Source organism: Macrosteles quadrilineatus, unplaced genomic scaffold, assembly GCF_028750875.1.
Source record: "Macrosteles quadrilineatus isolate MER2022 unplaced genomic scaffold, UCM_ALF_1.0 Scaffold_2__2_contigs__length_208266976, whole genome shotgun sequence".
Lineage (NCBI taxonomy): Eukaryota > Metazoa > Arthropoda > Insecta > Hemiptera > Cicadellidae > Macrosteles > Macrosteles quadrilineatus.
The window spans coordinates 168351946-168368237 of NW_026542595.1; the positions used below are offsets into that span (position 1 = coordinate 168351946).

General features: G+C 35.8%; 1 protein-coding gene across 1 annotated transcript in view; it reads right to left on the reverse strand.

The window, feature by feature from the left end:
- Positions 1-16292, reverse strand: part of LOC128986447 (uncharacterized) — a 30487-nt gene that overhangs the window by 9065 nt on the left and 5130 nt on the right. The window contains exons 4-13 of the mRNA XM_054406826.1: positions 15681-15872; positions 10996-11084; positions 10658-10874; positions 9120-9329; positions 8153-8241; positions 7609-7816; positions 6472-6678; positions 5210-5298; positions 3653-3860; positions 419-634 (exon numbers count right to left, since the gene is read on the reverse strand). Of these exons, the coding sequence (XP_054262801.1) occupies positions 419-634; positions 3653-3860; positions 5210-5298; positions 6472-6678; positions 7609-7816; positions 8153-8241; positions 9120-9329; positions 10658-10874; positions 10996-11084; positions 15681-15872 (1725 nt within the window). The remainder of the gene's footprint in view (positions 1-418; positions 635-3652; positions 3861-5209; positions 5299-6471; positions 6679-7608; positions 7817-8152; positions 8242-9119; positions 9330-10657; positions 10875-10995; positions 11085-15680; positions 15873-16292) is intronic.

The window sequence follows — 16292 nt, forward strand, 5'->3', positions numbered from 1 at the left end:
ACACTAAAACTATAACTACACTTTTCACTAAATAGATTGTATCACCATAATATCACCATAATCATCATAATATCACCATTGTTGTTTCAAATTTAATTTTGTTGACAAGCTCTTACAGGGGTTTTAAGGTTTTTATGGTTGAATGGGCACCCTGTACAAATTTAACTATTTCTTTGCACAATTAAGAATAAATAATTGTAGTGATTGGCGGATCCAATAAAATGTCGGTACCGGTACTGATCTTGAAAAATTTGGATCCGCGTCTGAAGATATATTTAAATCATACTGGTTTAAATTAAATTGCATATGTTTAAAGGTTGATAAGATATAGAATAATATAGCTTATATGGCTAGGCAATGTCACAGAATATGTCGGACGGATCCAACCATCACTAAATAATTGTCACGTGGCACTCACTGAGCTGATGCTAGAAATGCTGTTTGTACGGAAGGCATGCAGACTCAAATTGTTCTCTGGTTCAGGTATAAACTCTAGAACTGCAGAGGGATAGTTAGCGGTGGGGTGTACCAGCATCTTCCTGACTGTCACTGCCCCCTCCACCTGAACACTGGTCACCGTGGCTAGTGGAGTTCGGTAGTCGAATGAGCAGTAGTGTACACCGTCCACAGCTACCTGCACAAGTCATTTACTTTTACATAGAGATATTAACTAGTGCATAGAGGAATGTTAGATTTGGCATTGTTTTACGGTGATAAACACTGGCACATAACAGAAATTGAATCCTGGTCCAATGAAAATTAACGTTAACTTGTAAAGTGTGTAAGGCAATCCTCGTACTACATTTATCCTCAATATCTGAAAAAGTCCTATATTAAGACAAAGTATCAGTGTTTTGTTTTGTTATCTTTTGTTTGAGTATTACCGTCTGGACTATTATTTTTCTCCAGTAAGCCAAAAGAACCACCAATTCCTTAAAAAAATGGTTTTGGTTTTGACAAATAACTATTGTTGGTACGAAAAACAGCTGTGGTAATTACGTCCTAATTAATTATCAATCAATTAGTACGTAGTGGTGAGTCGGTGGCTCAGTTGGTGGCGTCGCGGACTTCGGGCCCAAGGCAGTAGTGTCTTGGGTTCGGATCCTGGTTACTGCCACAAACTTTTATCAGTACAGTTCACCTTTGTACTGTACCGGCTCACCCCTTGCTTTGCTGGATACGTTCCACGCACAGATCTGTAGTCTGTGTGGACGGAAAAATGCAAGGTTAAGAGGCCACCAACCTCTAAAAAAAAAAAATTATTATCCAATCAATTATCAATAATTTAAGATGGGGACACCACTATGTGCGTATTTTAATCCAAACGTGAGGGAAGGATGAGTGTAGGATGAGTGGCGCGATCTTGTAGTCTTGTTAGTAACTAAGGCCGACACATTCCCTAGACACAGCTGTTAATAAATAAATAGCCCATTCAGCTAATGGCAACTAAGGGACTTACAGTGTTTTTGTGTTTTGTGGTAGTGTGTTTGGTTTGTTGTTCTCCAAACAAATCTTTAGGGTGTTTAGATCAAATAATTGATGAATTTTAAATAGAGTGAAGTCAAAAACCTATTGTGGAGAACTAGTCTTTAAAAAGTGTGAGCTAAAAAAAACAACTTAATTTGTAAAATTAACTTGATCATTAAAACGACAATATACAATAATGACTTTATGTAAGATTTGTAGCCCAGATTGAACAATAAAATATTGTATTTACTTACGTCTTCAATTCAAATTCTTGTGGAATATGTGTTTTGGCCAGCTCCTCGTCATTCCTTTACGGTATGATTTGCTTGAATCTAGGCTGCGCTGCAGGGGTGCCCAGAGGGGAGGTACTGTGGCGCGTTTGCGCCACAGGAATTTTTGGGGGGGGACTTTTTTGAGGGGATTTTGGGGGGGATGTTTTTTGCTAGCTGTCATAATGAATGAAAAATTTTGTATAAGCAGCCCGAAATAGTGTTTCTAAATAGCTCACTATCAACACCAACAAAATTTTGCCATTCGTAATTAAGATTTGCTTCTAAGAATGGTAAAAACGCACCTTGTCAGACAATCCTTAATATACCAGTGTCAGTGTCGAATTTTATTTGCTACATATGTTTTTGTGGTTCTTTACCTCCACCACACAAAACACGAATCGATTACAGATAGGCCTATCAATTCACGCGTATATATTGCCGTCGTCAGAACTGGAAGTAAACTGAATCAGGTTCAGGTTATGACGGACAGACGTGGTCTCTGGATTGTCGTCTGCGTTGTCACCAGCTGATATAGGACTATTGTAGTGACTGAGAAGAGTGTTAAAAGTATAATGGGATTCATAATTAATTGAGTGTTTTCACTCAAAAATTTTGCGCTGTCCCTAGTTTTATGTATTTATATATTTCAAACTCCTCAAAGTATTTAATAAATTTCCTTTCGTGCAGTACTGTAGAATTTCGAGACGATAATTTATATCCAGCAGATAAATTGGTTATTATTGTCAATAATTTTAAATGGAAAACTCAATTATGAATCCCATTATATTTTCAACACTCTCCTCCGTCACTACAACTAGTCCAATATCAGCTTTTGATAACACAGACGACAATCCAGAGACCACGTCTTTCCGTCGTAACCTGATTCAGTTTACTTCCAGTCCTGCCCGCGGCAATATACTCACGTGAATTGATAGGCCTATCTGTTATCGTTTCGTGTTTTGTGTATAAACAGATTGTCTGACAAGATGCGTTTCTACCATTATTAGTCATAAAAGGCAATCCTGGGGCTATCAAAATTAATTATAAGATTACTTCGTCACAAAAACCTTTTGTGGGTATTTTGCCTGGCGATTTTTGTAGAGTAAAATCGAGTTTTTGGAGTGTGTTGTTTGGAGTGGCGGTGTTTGTAGAGCCAGGGAGTGGCGAGCAACAAGTCTGTCTTATTTCGTGACTGCCTATAATTTTGAAAAAAAAAACTTTTTGCCAAAGTATTATTAATGCATTTTTAAAGCGGTTTGATTTCTTAAAATTCTTCTCTGAGATTCTTTCTCTGTAAAATTTAACGCCACCTAATATATCGTACAGTTACAATACTGTGTTGGAGTAGAGTAATTCATCTAGTATATTGTTGTACGTTTTGAAGACGTTGTCTATTGCAATACTGAACACATGTTAGCTGACAATAGAGATTCTGAAATGTAAATTGAAACACTTCTAATTCGTCCATTAGTTAGATATACCTAATGAAGTATTGTTAAATGTTGTTCGTTTCCTATTAAACATTTAATTTTTATTATCAGCAAGTTTGTTTTTCTTTACCTCAAGTTTACTAAATACTAAATTGGAATGCTCGTTTTATGAGGTAAAGGGAAAATTGTCAGATAAATTGGTGGGGGGAGGGTAGGTTTAAATAGACGGCAGCATAAATTGGGGGGGGGGAGAACTACTCCTTTGGCTTGGGGGGGGGGTTGCGCCTCTGGGTTTGGGGGGGATGGGCACCTCTGCTGCGCTGGGGTAATATATTTATAATAACTGACACAGTAGCTACAGCACTGACGCAGCTAGGATGCAAGTAAACCTTGCACGGTCGAACCACGTACTCCACAAACATTTGAATTGAATGTGTAAGTAAGTACAATACATTGATGACTTTATAAACAAATCACCCTTACCATGAATTTTGAGTTGGAAAAATATATTTCCATATAGAACGGAAAACCGTTGCGAAACGGAAACTTCTCTTTCACATTGCCCTCTTCTGTTCCCCAGGTACCTCCGAATTTGCAGTTGCGAGCCGTGTACCCTTGGAGCAATCGAGGGTTGAAGTGGAATGCAAAGTCCTGACTCGCTCCTCGGTCTACTGAGAAGTTCACGGCAAATCTGGATCAGGTGTTGGATGTGAATTAAACCATTGATAATTGGATTCTGAAGAAATAACATCTTTATGCCCAACATACATCTATAGCTACGCCTATGGCTCTCTATGCAGTTTTGTGTAGGTGTAGCCTGTTATTTAATAAAAAAAAATTTTTTAAATAAATTTAGAGCCTCTTACAGAGTAGGCTTTGTTCTAAAACTAAGATTGCTTTCATAGCAATGAAAGCCAGTTGAGCGGAGCAATCATGTTTCATAGTTTTTAATAAAGCAATAAATGAAAAAAATGTTATAGATATAATATAAAATGTACTAATGTTCCCACACTCTTCACTGCTAGCCTTTACTACTTCCTTCACCACTTCCTACATCGTGGACCTGTTTCCCTCCCTTCCTAGACCATTTTAGTGTTGCAGATACATTAATGTAACTGTCACAAACGGTTCACACACTCCACACTGCCAGTTCTGCAAGTCTTTACTACTTCCTTCACCACTTCCAACGTTGTGGACCTGTTTATTTTAGGATTGCAGATACATTAATATAACTGCCACAGACGGTTCCCACACTCCGGACTGTTCACCTTTACTACTTTCTTCACCATTTCCTATGTCTTAAACCTGTTTCCCTCCCTACCCATAGAATTTTAGGATTGCAGTAGTATTTTACAATTATCTAACTGCCACACCACAAACGTTTCCCACACTCCACACTTCTTGCCTTTACTACTTCCATCGCCACTTCCTACGTCGTGGACCTGTTTAAGTTTTACAATTATGAGATGGCTTGATTTTAACATATGCTATGATTGTTTGTTTTGTTTACATTTACGTCGTTATTTTGTAACCATCATGGCAACCTATAAGACCAATGTTAAAATTTAAAAGCTTTGAGTTACATTAAAAATATATAGGCATTATAAAAGTTTGAAATTGGTTACGTCTAAACCATCCAAACATTTGACAAAACAACCTTGGTAAGTTTTGCTAAAAAATGTTCGGCCGTTATTGAAATTAAGTGTTATAAAGATTGCATTGAAGTTGATCCCAAAGAGCTTCGCTTCACTCCACTCAATTATATTTTCTCCCTTAGATTTCCCCACTAAGTTATACCTTAGTAGATTAAAATTTTTTAAGCATCTTCTTGGTAAAGTTTTAAATGAACAGAGCAAGAATTTCCTGAGAAAGCTGAAACTTTATTTGGTAGAGAAAGTTTTTCATTCCTTGGAAGAGTAATTTTCCACCTCCCCTCTTAGCGTTAGCCTTTATAAGATTAAAACCTTATGACTTTGCACTAGATACTTCATGAACGACAATTACTCTGTATAATCAATTATAGTTAGTTAATGTACTTACCTGATGCCATTATCCATAACTTCTCCCTGGATGATTAGGGAAGACTGGGTGTTGAAACTGGAAGCCAACTTGTGATGAAATGGTTCTGGCTGAAAAGATATTGGCAACTGAGCAAGCAAAATATAATTGCATTTTAAGTGTGTTAATGTTATACCCAGTGATGTAAGAATGATTTATCAATGTTATTTGTGTGACTTTTTATTGTGTATCATTTAGTTCCTATCCTAGACTCAAATTTTCCTAGGTAAGGCTTGTCACACACTGCGTCCGGTCCGGTAAAATCGGATCAGGCATGCCGGATCAGGTAAATTTGAAAACCATTAATTTGAATTGAAGTCCCCACACTGCATCAGGTACGGTCCGGTAAAATTATTTCGGATGAGAAGCGATAGGCTTCAGGCAAGCTTCCGGCGCCGGAGAGCTCGCACATGCGCAGACGACTTCTACTCACCACCTGACAGTGACAGTAGGCACTGACAGTAGCAAAAGACATGGTTTTGTGGTGATTGTTTATGCTGTACATTTTGTTACAAAATGTAGTTCCATAAATTTCTCGAAACTCATCCGGAAATACTGAAAAAAAAAACATTTTGCGGGAACAAGGTATGAAATTCTCCCTAATTTATTCTACTCACGTTTATACTGTGCACCCACAACCTCTTCTGTCGCCGACGCCCTTCCTCTTCTAAATTTTGTTAAAACTAACTAATTTGTTGTTGGTTAAACACACTCACATTACCGCTGTCCTCGCATAGACTGGTCGCCTGAACTGGAACGCCTGATGCAGTGTGTGGAAATTTGCCGGATCCGGCAAAAAACACCGGATCAGAATTAACCGGACCAGACGCAGTGTGTGACGAGCCTAAGCTTGCTGAACAGCTCCTTAATTCCAACTCAACAACTCACTTGATTTTCCATTATTTTGTAAAACACCAACTTACAGTGATGATACATGTAAATGAAATATTACACCACTGTAAGAACAAGTAATATATTTGAAAGGATTCACTGACTAAAATAATAGTAAACTTGGGGTAGTCCTACATCGTAACAGAATATATAAATAATTATCAACTATCAAATAAATAAATAAATCTGTCACACTACCGACAGCCTTTGATTCACATTCATTTCTAACTTTGTACTAATTTTGTCCAGACAAGAATACAAGAGAGGCATAATCTATAGTATTGGCCCCCTGGCCCCTATGGTATTTTGTGTACCTGGGGGATTCCCAGCTATCCCAATAACAGAATGCTCACCTTCGGCTCGTAATCACTGGCAGAGTACAACACCACCGGTTGTAAGTCAGGACATGGTAGATACTCAGGCATGGGTGTCGGGTAGGTAGCGCTAGTGTGTAACGCCACCTGTGACAGACTGACTCCTCCCTGTACACACACCCTTGTGATGCTAGCCAGATGTGTACGGTATGTGAATGAGCAGTAGTGCACTCCGTCTACAGCCACCTGCGAATTTATATAGTAGAATGCCACTATTCACAAAATGAATCTATTCAGCATGTATTATGTAAGTTTTAACATTAAAAAAGTTGGTAACTAGATGGTTTTTTTTCAAAATTGTTGCAACCTTTTCTTAATCTATACTAATATGAGTAACGTTTGCGCACAATGATTTAAAAACAGCTGTTATTATTTCCTTAAAATCGTTAGAAAAATCTAAGTTTTAGGCTAAAAACAATATCCATTCTAGGCTCTGTTCTAGGAATTTTTTTCACGTATATTGAACTAAAGATCTAGGGGAAAGGCCAAGGATGTTTTGTAGATTTTGACGATGCGCCACCGGAATTGATGCGTTGTTAGTCCACGATCCCGTAATTAGTTGCAACGTTCTGCGATCCCAGAGACTAAAGCAAAAACGGTCAACACATGTCATGTATTATGAGTCTTTATATTGAAGTTTATCGTAGAAATTTTCAACATAAATTGCTCGTCCAAATTAAAATGTTTGTTAGTTAAATTAAGAATGAGTGAATGAAATGCCGAAAACGAATTAACTTTACAGCTTAATTAATCGTAGCAAAACTGAACATATTTGTAGGCTTATAGATTTTATTTTTTTAACCTCTTGAACAAATCCAACACCTCGAGCAATGCTCGGTACTCTGGTACAACAAACAGTGATTCAACAACCAACAACAACACAGTGACAGTCAAGATTACGTAACAGGTGACATTATTTTGATTTTCTAAGCCTCATTGGTAATTTTGTCAGCAACTTAAGTAATGACTTGTTTAAGAAGTGATATCTTATAGTTATACGGGCGAAAATTAAAAAAAAAAAATGAAAAGAGACAGTTCAATATTAAAATATTCCTTCAGTTAAAAAGTGTTAAAGGTAGTTCATAGAGAATAAGAATTACAAATATTACAACTCACCATAAACTTAGATTCAGAGAGGAAAATCTCAAGGAAGAATGGTTGCCCGCAGCGAAATGGGAATTTCTGTTCGCTTCCTCTTTCTTCTTCTCCCCAACATTCGTTGAAACGAGAGTTGCGGGTGACTACGTACTCATCTAGTCGAGGGTTGAAATGAAAAGCAATATCAGGTTGATCTTCATCACCAATTATAAAATCTATATTAAATCTGAAAAAAAAACAAGAAGAACAATTATTGGAAGAACCATTTTGGAACGCCTAAAATAAGATATCCCCACTAAATGTAGTGAGAAAAGTAATTGATATGAAGCATGCTTGCAGGCATTAGTTGTCAGGTCAACAATAATCTATGATTCTAAAGACTTATCAAAATCAAAATCCATGATTAGGGAAAACAATTATTTAAATTTAAATTACCGTAAATGATAAAGCTATGCATATTAATCATGAATATTCATGATTATCTTAATTTTAAATCATGAATATTCATCTTAATTTTAACCTCTATCCCTACCATTTATATTGGTACATTGATGGTACAAACCTAGTTGCATGGCTGTCAACAGAACCTTGAAGAATAAAAGTCGACTGAGGGAGGAGTCTTGACTTAAATTCATGAATGAAAGGCACTTGCTGAAAAAAATAACATATCACAGTTTAGATAATCTGAATATACTTTTAAAAGAACACAAATTAAGTTGTATAGAGATAGTAAGATGATAAAATGATTGGGAAAACAGATTTATTTCAAGCCACCGTATGCTATCAGATATTTGTCCAAAACTTTAAAGGAAAGCAGAAGAAGCTCCAAGTTTTAAAATGAGGAGAAAGACTTTTTGTGGAGGATTTTGTGTTTATGAAGGAATGGATCCAACACAACACAGACAATTTGTTATTTTACCATACTATGTTTCAGTTGACATTTATAACCACACTCTGCCATGTATAAGTAACATTCATACAGAAACAGCTAAAAGAGCAAATTGAGTTACTAGCGAAACTGAGTGTCATTTTGTATTGCCCCCTACAACCTTGTCAGGTTTCACTAAGCGCATATAGTGCTTCCAGCAGGAAATGTAGCATTTAAAAACTGTAATAAACAACGAGTTGACATTCAAGCGTATGTCAGAATTGCATACTTTTGATATAGAAAGATAAAATTTGAATTAAATGTTTAACATTTGTTGAAAAACTTATTTATAACTTCATGATCGTATAATAACTGTAGATTAATGAATGAAATGTTACAGTACCTTAATCTACCATTTGCTGCTACTTAAAAACGTATTGGATTATTTGTTTTGTTTTGACAATTTTTTTTGCTGGCTATTACAGCAATATTATTCAACTTAAAATATTTTTAGGTTTTTCACAACAAGACTTCTGAGACTCTAGTTGACAATGACTCCTTAAGATTTTTCAATATGTAACTTGTGCTTTTTATCATGGCACTTTTCAGTTGCTGGCTCTTGCACGTCAATTCCACCCAGACACACATCAAATCTACTTACCAGACCAGAAGACGTAGAGAATTCACCAGCCTCAACAACCTCTTCGTCTTGGTCTCCAGAGAGGAACTGCGGCAGAGGGGAAGGGTACTTGGGGGAGTTCTGGAAGTGGACGTTGGTCAGAGTCACTCCTCCGTGGATGTGGATCTTGGAGAGAGTCTTGAGAGGTGCTCTGTGTCTGTAGGTGATGTAGTGCTGACCATCCACAGCCACCTGACGGGAGACAGCAACAAACCAAGGTAAGATGAGTGAAGAATAAGTATCAAAATCCCAATGATCCAAGCTCGGTCCAATTCCTAACCATTTGAACAATATGACTTTTCTCAGGATTGACATTTTACCACTCAGCTTATAAACAAGGCTACAGCATTATAAATACTATAGAGCCTCTAAGAATTATGCGGAAACTGGAAATAATAGGTAGTTACAATACCTTCTATGTGTTAAACTTTCAGAATAATACATTATTTTGATTCTCTATGCTACAGATGATGATACATCTGTAACATATTAAAATGATAGAATGGCAATGGTTTGGTATTTCGTGATTTATTATTATAATGTAATTTGCAATTGGAATTGTAATTGATAGTTAGGAAACATAATAAAAACGTGTGTTTTAAGGAGTATCACATGGTATACATTCTTTTAGCTGACTGAGTATGGTAAGAAAACCAATAATAATAAAGAAAATCATCGTACTGAAGATATCATCAACAGAAAAAGCAAATGAAAGTAGTGAATGGAATTGTTGGAAAATTATGCAAATTTATTATGTGAGAGGTTGTAAGGCTTGGTTATTGACTAGAGAGGTTTCTTTGACCTAATAAACTTTCCAACAACAAAAAATTAGTGGATTAAGATTCGTCATAGATAAAACGTACTCCCTTAGTAGATTTCTCATCCTTATGGAACTGCTGAAGCCAATTTAATAATTGTTAGTTATGTCCGGTGCACTGTAGAGGTCGTGTTTTGTTTACAATTTGTTTTGTGTTATTTTAGTTATTTAAAACCTTGTTTAATCAAATAAAATGATCTAATTTTAAACAATAACTCGTCTCTTAGTTATATAACAAAACAGTAAAGCATAAATCATGAAATTAACCCTAAAAAAATACGAACAAAATTTCGTAGACACTAGTGATTAGTGTCGCCGGACATGAACTAGACACAAAAATAGAGCTTTACAATTTACAATGGGATGATAAGTCTAATTGTGTTGGTTAGTCTATGGCTTTGTGCCCGGAGGAAGTGTACCTATAGCAAGTATAGTCTAGTTCTAGTATGTGTAAGTTTAGTAAGTGTCACACAAGTAGCGTGTAATAGAGGAGCAAGTATGTTTGGTCAATTCATTTAAGTACTTAATATTTAAATCAGTCTAACAGACCACAAAACCCTTCCTTCCTACTTTGATGTACATATTTTAGAAGTACCATTTTCATATTTAGACCAATAGAAGCGATAGTCATTATGATTAAACTGAGACAATACACATTTATTTGTTTTTAAGAATGCATGCTACTGACACATCTGAGACTAACCAGAAACTTGGCTGCGGTGATGTAGATTTCGAGGTAGAAAGGCTGACCTCGACGGAACGGAAACCTTTCATGATCTGATCCCTCCTCCTTACCCCAAGTGTCTGCCAGGCGGGTGTTACGAGCCGTGTACTTCTGGTCGAACCTTGGATTAAAGTGGAATCCAATGTCAGGCTTGTCTTCATCTTCTGTAGATGCAACTAAGAAGTCCACTTCAAACCTGGAATGGACCCAGTTTAAAGTTCATCTAGTTTGTCTGGTGCCTTTGTAATAATTAAGTAAAACTAGTTATTTTAAAATAGAACTTGTGTATCAATATACAGCTTAATAGTTGATCTTACCTACTGGCATTATCATTCACCACTCCTTGAACTATAATGGAAGACTGGGCTTGAAGTTGAGACGTCAAGTTGTATACCACAGATATTGACTGAAAACAATCACTTTATTAACACTAGTATAGCTACTATAGTATTGTTACAATTCCAATTCTCTATTATTTTCAAGATTTCATCGCTGTACATTCCAATGCAGTAGCGAATAAAACCTACGTTGATCTTTTTCATACACTGTGTATTGTTAAAACAAATATTTTACAAGTAGGCTATTTAACTTGCTGTTATGATACCGTAACCCCTAACATCAAAATCTCCGTGTTATCCAAGATCCTCGGTAACCAAGGGAGTCTCGCTCCCAACAACCTCGGTTAATCAAGAGTGAACTGTAATTAAATTGGGAATTTACATAAATACGTTGGCTTTTTTACGATACAATTAACTTGAATACTTGAATACTTGAATCCTGCATCTTTGACAGATCTAGTCTGATAGATTGCGTCATAATTTATAATATAATCAGATAAAATAAAACTATATACAATATTTACAAAACCATATACCTTATCACGAATTTTTTATGCATAGCGAGATGCCATATACCATATGCCATATAGACAACTGTCGGTCATCCCCATGACTCATTTAGAGCAGTATCGGATTACCGAGTGTGTTGAACTATCAAGAGTCCCAATTTAAGCTATTGATAGTTGATTATTGTCCTTATCCATTATCACTCATAGAAGTAGGCTGTGAGAAACCAAAATACTAACACTTTTTATCAGTAAGAATTCATAAAGTAAATAGTTTACATTTGACTATCAGAATACTTGTTGGATTGTTAAACCCAGGTCATTGTTAGATCCATTCTGCAAAACACACTACATTATATCATTTATACTATAATTACTTTAAGCCATTTAACTATGACCTTTAACAATCGTCTTATCTTCAAGCCAAATTCACAGAAACAGCTCTTTACTAAACATGTTGGTTGCGTTTGTAAACTATGAAGAAAATGTACTTAAATTGTTCAACGTTTTAATAAAAGCAAATATTTTATGCATAGGTACACAAAAAAGCTAAAGAACTCATGAGAACATTTTCAACCACTTTTCTGGTTTACCCAGTAGCAAAAACTAGTATTCCCGGTTGCCAAGTGAACCAATTTACTAGGGGTCAGCGAGTCTTCAGTATTTTCAGATTGGGTTGGGTTGACAGTTAACCCGAGGGAGTACATATTTCCTTGACCGCAAAAAACCTTTGCGAAAATGTGCGACCTAAAATTGAGGATTTTACCACGATCGTGAGAGGCGATTATGTCACCGTAACCACGGGAGATGTTCTCAATTTTACCATGGCTGCAGATGATGTTGACAGTTTCGCTGTGACCCTGGAAAATGTACTTTATTTAACCGTGACTGAAGACAATGTTTACAATTTTGACGTGACTGATGAAGATGATTTAGATCTCGCTGTGACCGAGGAATATTTTTACAATTTTTGATCATCGAGGAAGGTGTTTAAAATTTTTTTTGACACTACGGAATGTGTTGGAAGATTTTACTGTAAGGGCTGAAAAAGATGACGATTTTACCATGACCATAGACTAAAATCAGGTTTTCGGGGTGAAAATTTGAAATTCCCGCATAACTCCCGGTTTTACCAGTTACAATTACCGAAGGTAAGAAATGGTAGCATTAACTACCTATTGAATATAACTTTCTTTGAAATGTTGCCCACTCAAAATGCCATTATCTACACATTCCATACTCATTACAACTGTTGCATGCACACATCTATCTAATAGTTTAACATTTCACAAAACATTCCAAACTTGACAATGACATGGAACTAAGTTGCACCATTCATTATTCACTTCTATCAATTGTAAGCACTAATGCAGTGTTTTGCTAAAACAGTTTTCAGTGAATGGGCACACAGTAATGTAATTATGGAAGCAACAAAGATGGTGCAGGCAATCTAGGATAAGTGTATGATCGATAGTCATAGCTAAGATATTAAAATAAGATGAAAAATTAATTGCAAACATTTAATGAAGAAATTTGGAAATCATACAAAGATAAGAAAGAACGAATGCCTGTGTCGGACCTGTGTGACCTAACTGACTGTGTTTAAATTGGAAAAATAAACGATGTGATAATGGCCATTTTCACACAGTAAATTTGTTCACCTAACTTAATACAGTCAATGGTAATACTTAACGTTTAATTACACATGAGCAAACGAAGTTTTACATTCTCATCAAGGCATCAAACTTTGAGTGCATTTACACAGCCCATAAAAATTCAAGAGAACCATTCCAGGACTGTCTAACATCATACATGTAAACTTACCAACTACTGTTTGGCTTCTTCTTTAAAACCCTGTGATTATAAAAAATATTCAATTACAAAAGCACATAACTTATATGAAGCCCTAGAAACAATGTTTTTGAGCTAACAACTTATGATTAAATTGTCAGTTTCCCAAACTGGGAAATATAATTTATAATCAATTAGGTACTAATATAAGACTGGGGGTGCTGATTGGCATTTAACATCAATCGATTCAATAAAAAGTGAATTGATTCAAATACAAAATAATTTTTCCTTAGCCCCCGTTTGAAACACATTATGTTAGTGGCAGATAACAACCCTGTCATCCCTATCTTACAAGCCAGAGAAATTTCTTCAGATTTAAACAATGTAATTGTCAGACTACTAAGAAATCAACTTTTGAATTGGGTAAGAATATTATCTTGCTGCCACAGAATGTTGGTAAGAATTTCAAAACATATTTAAAAAAATCTCTATTGTATGTCTTTGAGTACAGCGATGCCATACATATGCTTTTTTATGTTTTTCATGGCTATAAGTGATTTTATTTTATTTTAACTGTTAGTAGCAAAGAAAATAAAGCAAACTACAGCAGAGAATATAATAAACAGACCTAAACACCAACAATTATAATAGAAAGCAATAAAGCAAATACAAAGAATTTAACCAATTAAAATATTAGTAAATCATTCTAAAAGGAGATTCAAGTGTAGGTCTAGTAATTTTTAAACCAAAAGCCTATCATGGTTACTTTGCATGTTTTTAAACATGCAGTACACTGGACATAAAAACGGACAACTGAAAGTGGACCTTCAACCTCATAGAAAGGGAGTGGAATGGAACTGCTTGGCCACAAATTATACCAAGGGTGAGGCTACATTTTAATAGATATCAAGAGAAAATTCTAAGAATCCGAATAGAGCTGTTGCAAAAATTAAAAGCTGACAGCCAAACCAATTATGATTTTCATAACCACTGTTTGCCATGAGCTAACATTTTAAAAGATCAAGCTTCTTTCCAGTCAAATATTATATTTTTATCCTATCCTACTAATATTATAAATGAGAAAGTTTGGATGTATGGATGTATGGATGTATGGATGTATGTTTGTGACAAGTGAACGCGAAAAATACTGGTCGGATTGGGCTGAAATTAGGCATGATGATAGCTCACATTCCCGATTAACATATAGGCATATTCTTATTTCAAAAATCCTTTCGGGCTCCGCCCCAGTGGCCCTGGAGTTTCCCATGTTAACCTTATGAGAAATGGAGTTATTGAATCTTAACAGCTGTTTCAACTAAACAAGTTGGTTCTGTTCTATGATGTTCAATAGCATTAAAGTTACAAGGATTACCAACAGGGTGCAGCACTATTATTTCTTTTACATTTATGACAACAGCTAATTTGCAACCAAAAGGTGAGTGAGCGCAGCGAACGAACTTCAACCTGGAGGCGAGTTAGTGTAGCGAACGAGCTAATCTGAAGGCAAGTGAGCGCAGCGAACGAGCTCCAACCTAAAGGTGAGTGAGCGTAGCGAACAAACTTCAACCAGGACGTGATTGAGCCATGCGAACGAGATAATCTTGAAAATTAAGAAGTTAAACGGGGCAAAGCCCGCAGGTTACAGCTAGTTTTTACATATATTGAGAAGTTAAAAATCAAAGAAGTATAAAAAAATCAAAACAAACTGAAATACAGGTGGCAATGGAGAGAAGAAGAAGTATCATGATTACATCAGTTTTATTTAGTCAGTGGCAGTGATAAGACAGTGCTGGCCAGCTTGTACAGTTTTAATCATTTTATCAATTTTTAAGTCCATTTTATCTATTTTATCAACATGACAAGGTTCAATTATTGTTTTTGTGGCAGTTTTTTAAAGAACCTATTGACATACCACAAAGTATTAATACATTGATGATGTGGTTGTACATAAAATTACCTGATGAAGTACTAAGGAACAAAACTAGTCATCATACCAACAATTGTGGTTGGACGAGGTTTAATCATTTTATTTGATCTTTATCAATAATATATTCCAACCAAGGGTCACTATTTTGCTGGAATATTTTATATCTTCCTGATCGTAACGACAAACATTCCAAAAATATACCAAGCAATAATTAATATAGCTGAGTATGCATACCTCAGAAGCAGAAGTTTTGCTTAGGTTTTAGCACATTATAGATCAAATCCCCCTTTATCCATTTAAATAGTTTAGTAATACAAATAATCATAGTGGTGTACTCTAAAAGTAAAACCGCAAGGCGTGCGAAGGGTTAGTTTATTTTGGTTTATATACCAAGCCGTACGTAAATTACTCTCAGTCCAAGAATGTCATCGTTTACATACCTGGTTGTTGGTGGAAGGAGAAGACTTGGACTCGGGAAGTAGTAGCAACTGTGGTAGAAGTGATGGATAGTATGAAGTAGACGATACTAACACCTGGGATAGTCGCACCCCTCCAGTCACCCTCAGACCAACCACACTGGCCACGGGGGCTCGGTGTTTGTATGAGCAGTAGTGTAAACCATCTACGGCAACCTAACCAGACAGATATAGGTTGAAAACTTTACTTAAAGATACACTGATTCTCAATTCACTGATTCTTGACTTTGACATCAGTAAGGAGAATTGATCGTTGAGTCAATGCCGATACCAATACCTAGCCGAGGAATAAAAAAATTTAAGTTTGAGATTCAAAAGATATTTTTTTCTCTTTGACAAAAAACATTGCTGCAACTAAAAAACGATGAAGAAAGATCAGCAATATGTTTTTGCTTATCTCCTGAAAAATGTTACTGTCAAACCATTATTTCTATGTACAATTGGACAATTTTTTGTATAACCAGTTCTTTAATACTTTTTATACTTTGTGATTGAAATGGCGACCATACAAAGTAGGTATTTTAAGCCAAGTATGAATGGAAATGAGTGCACTATCTTGTAGTCTTGTTAGTAACT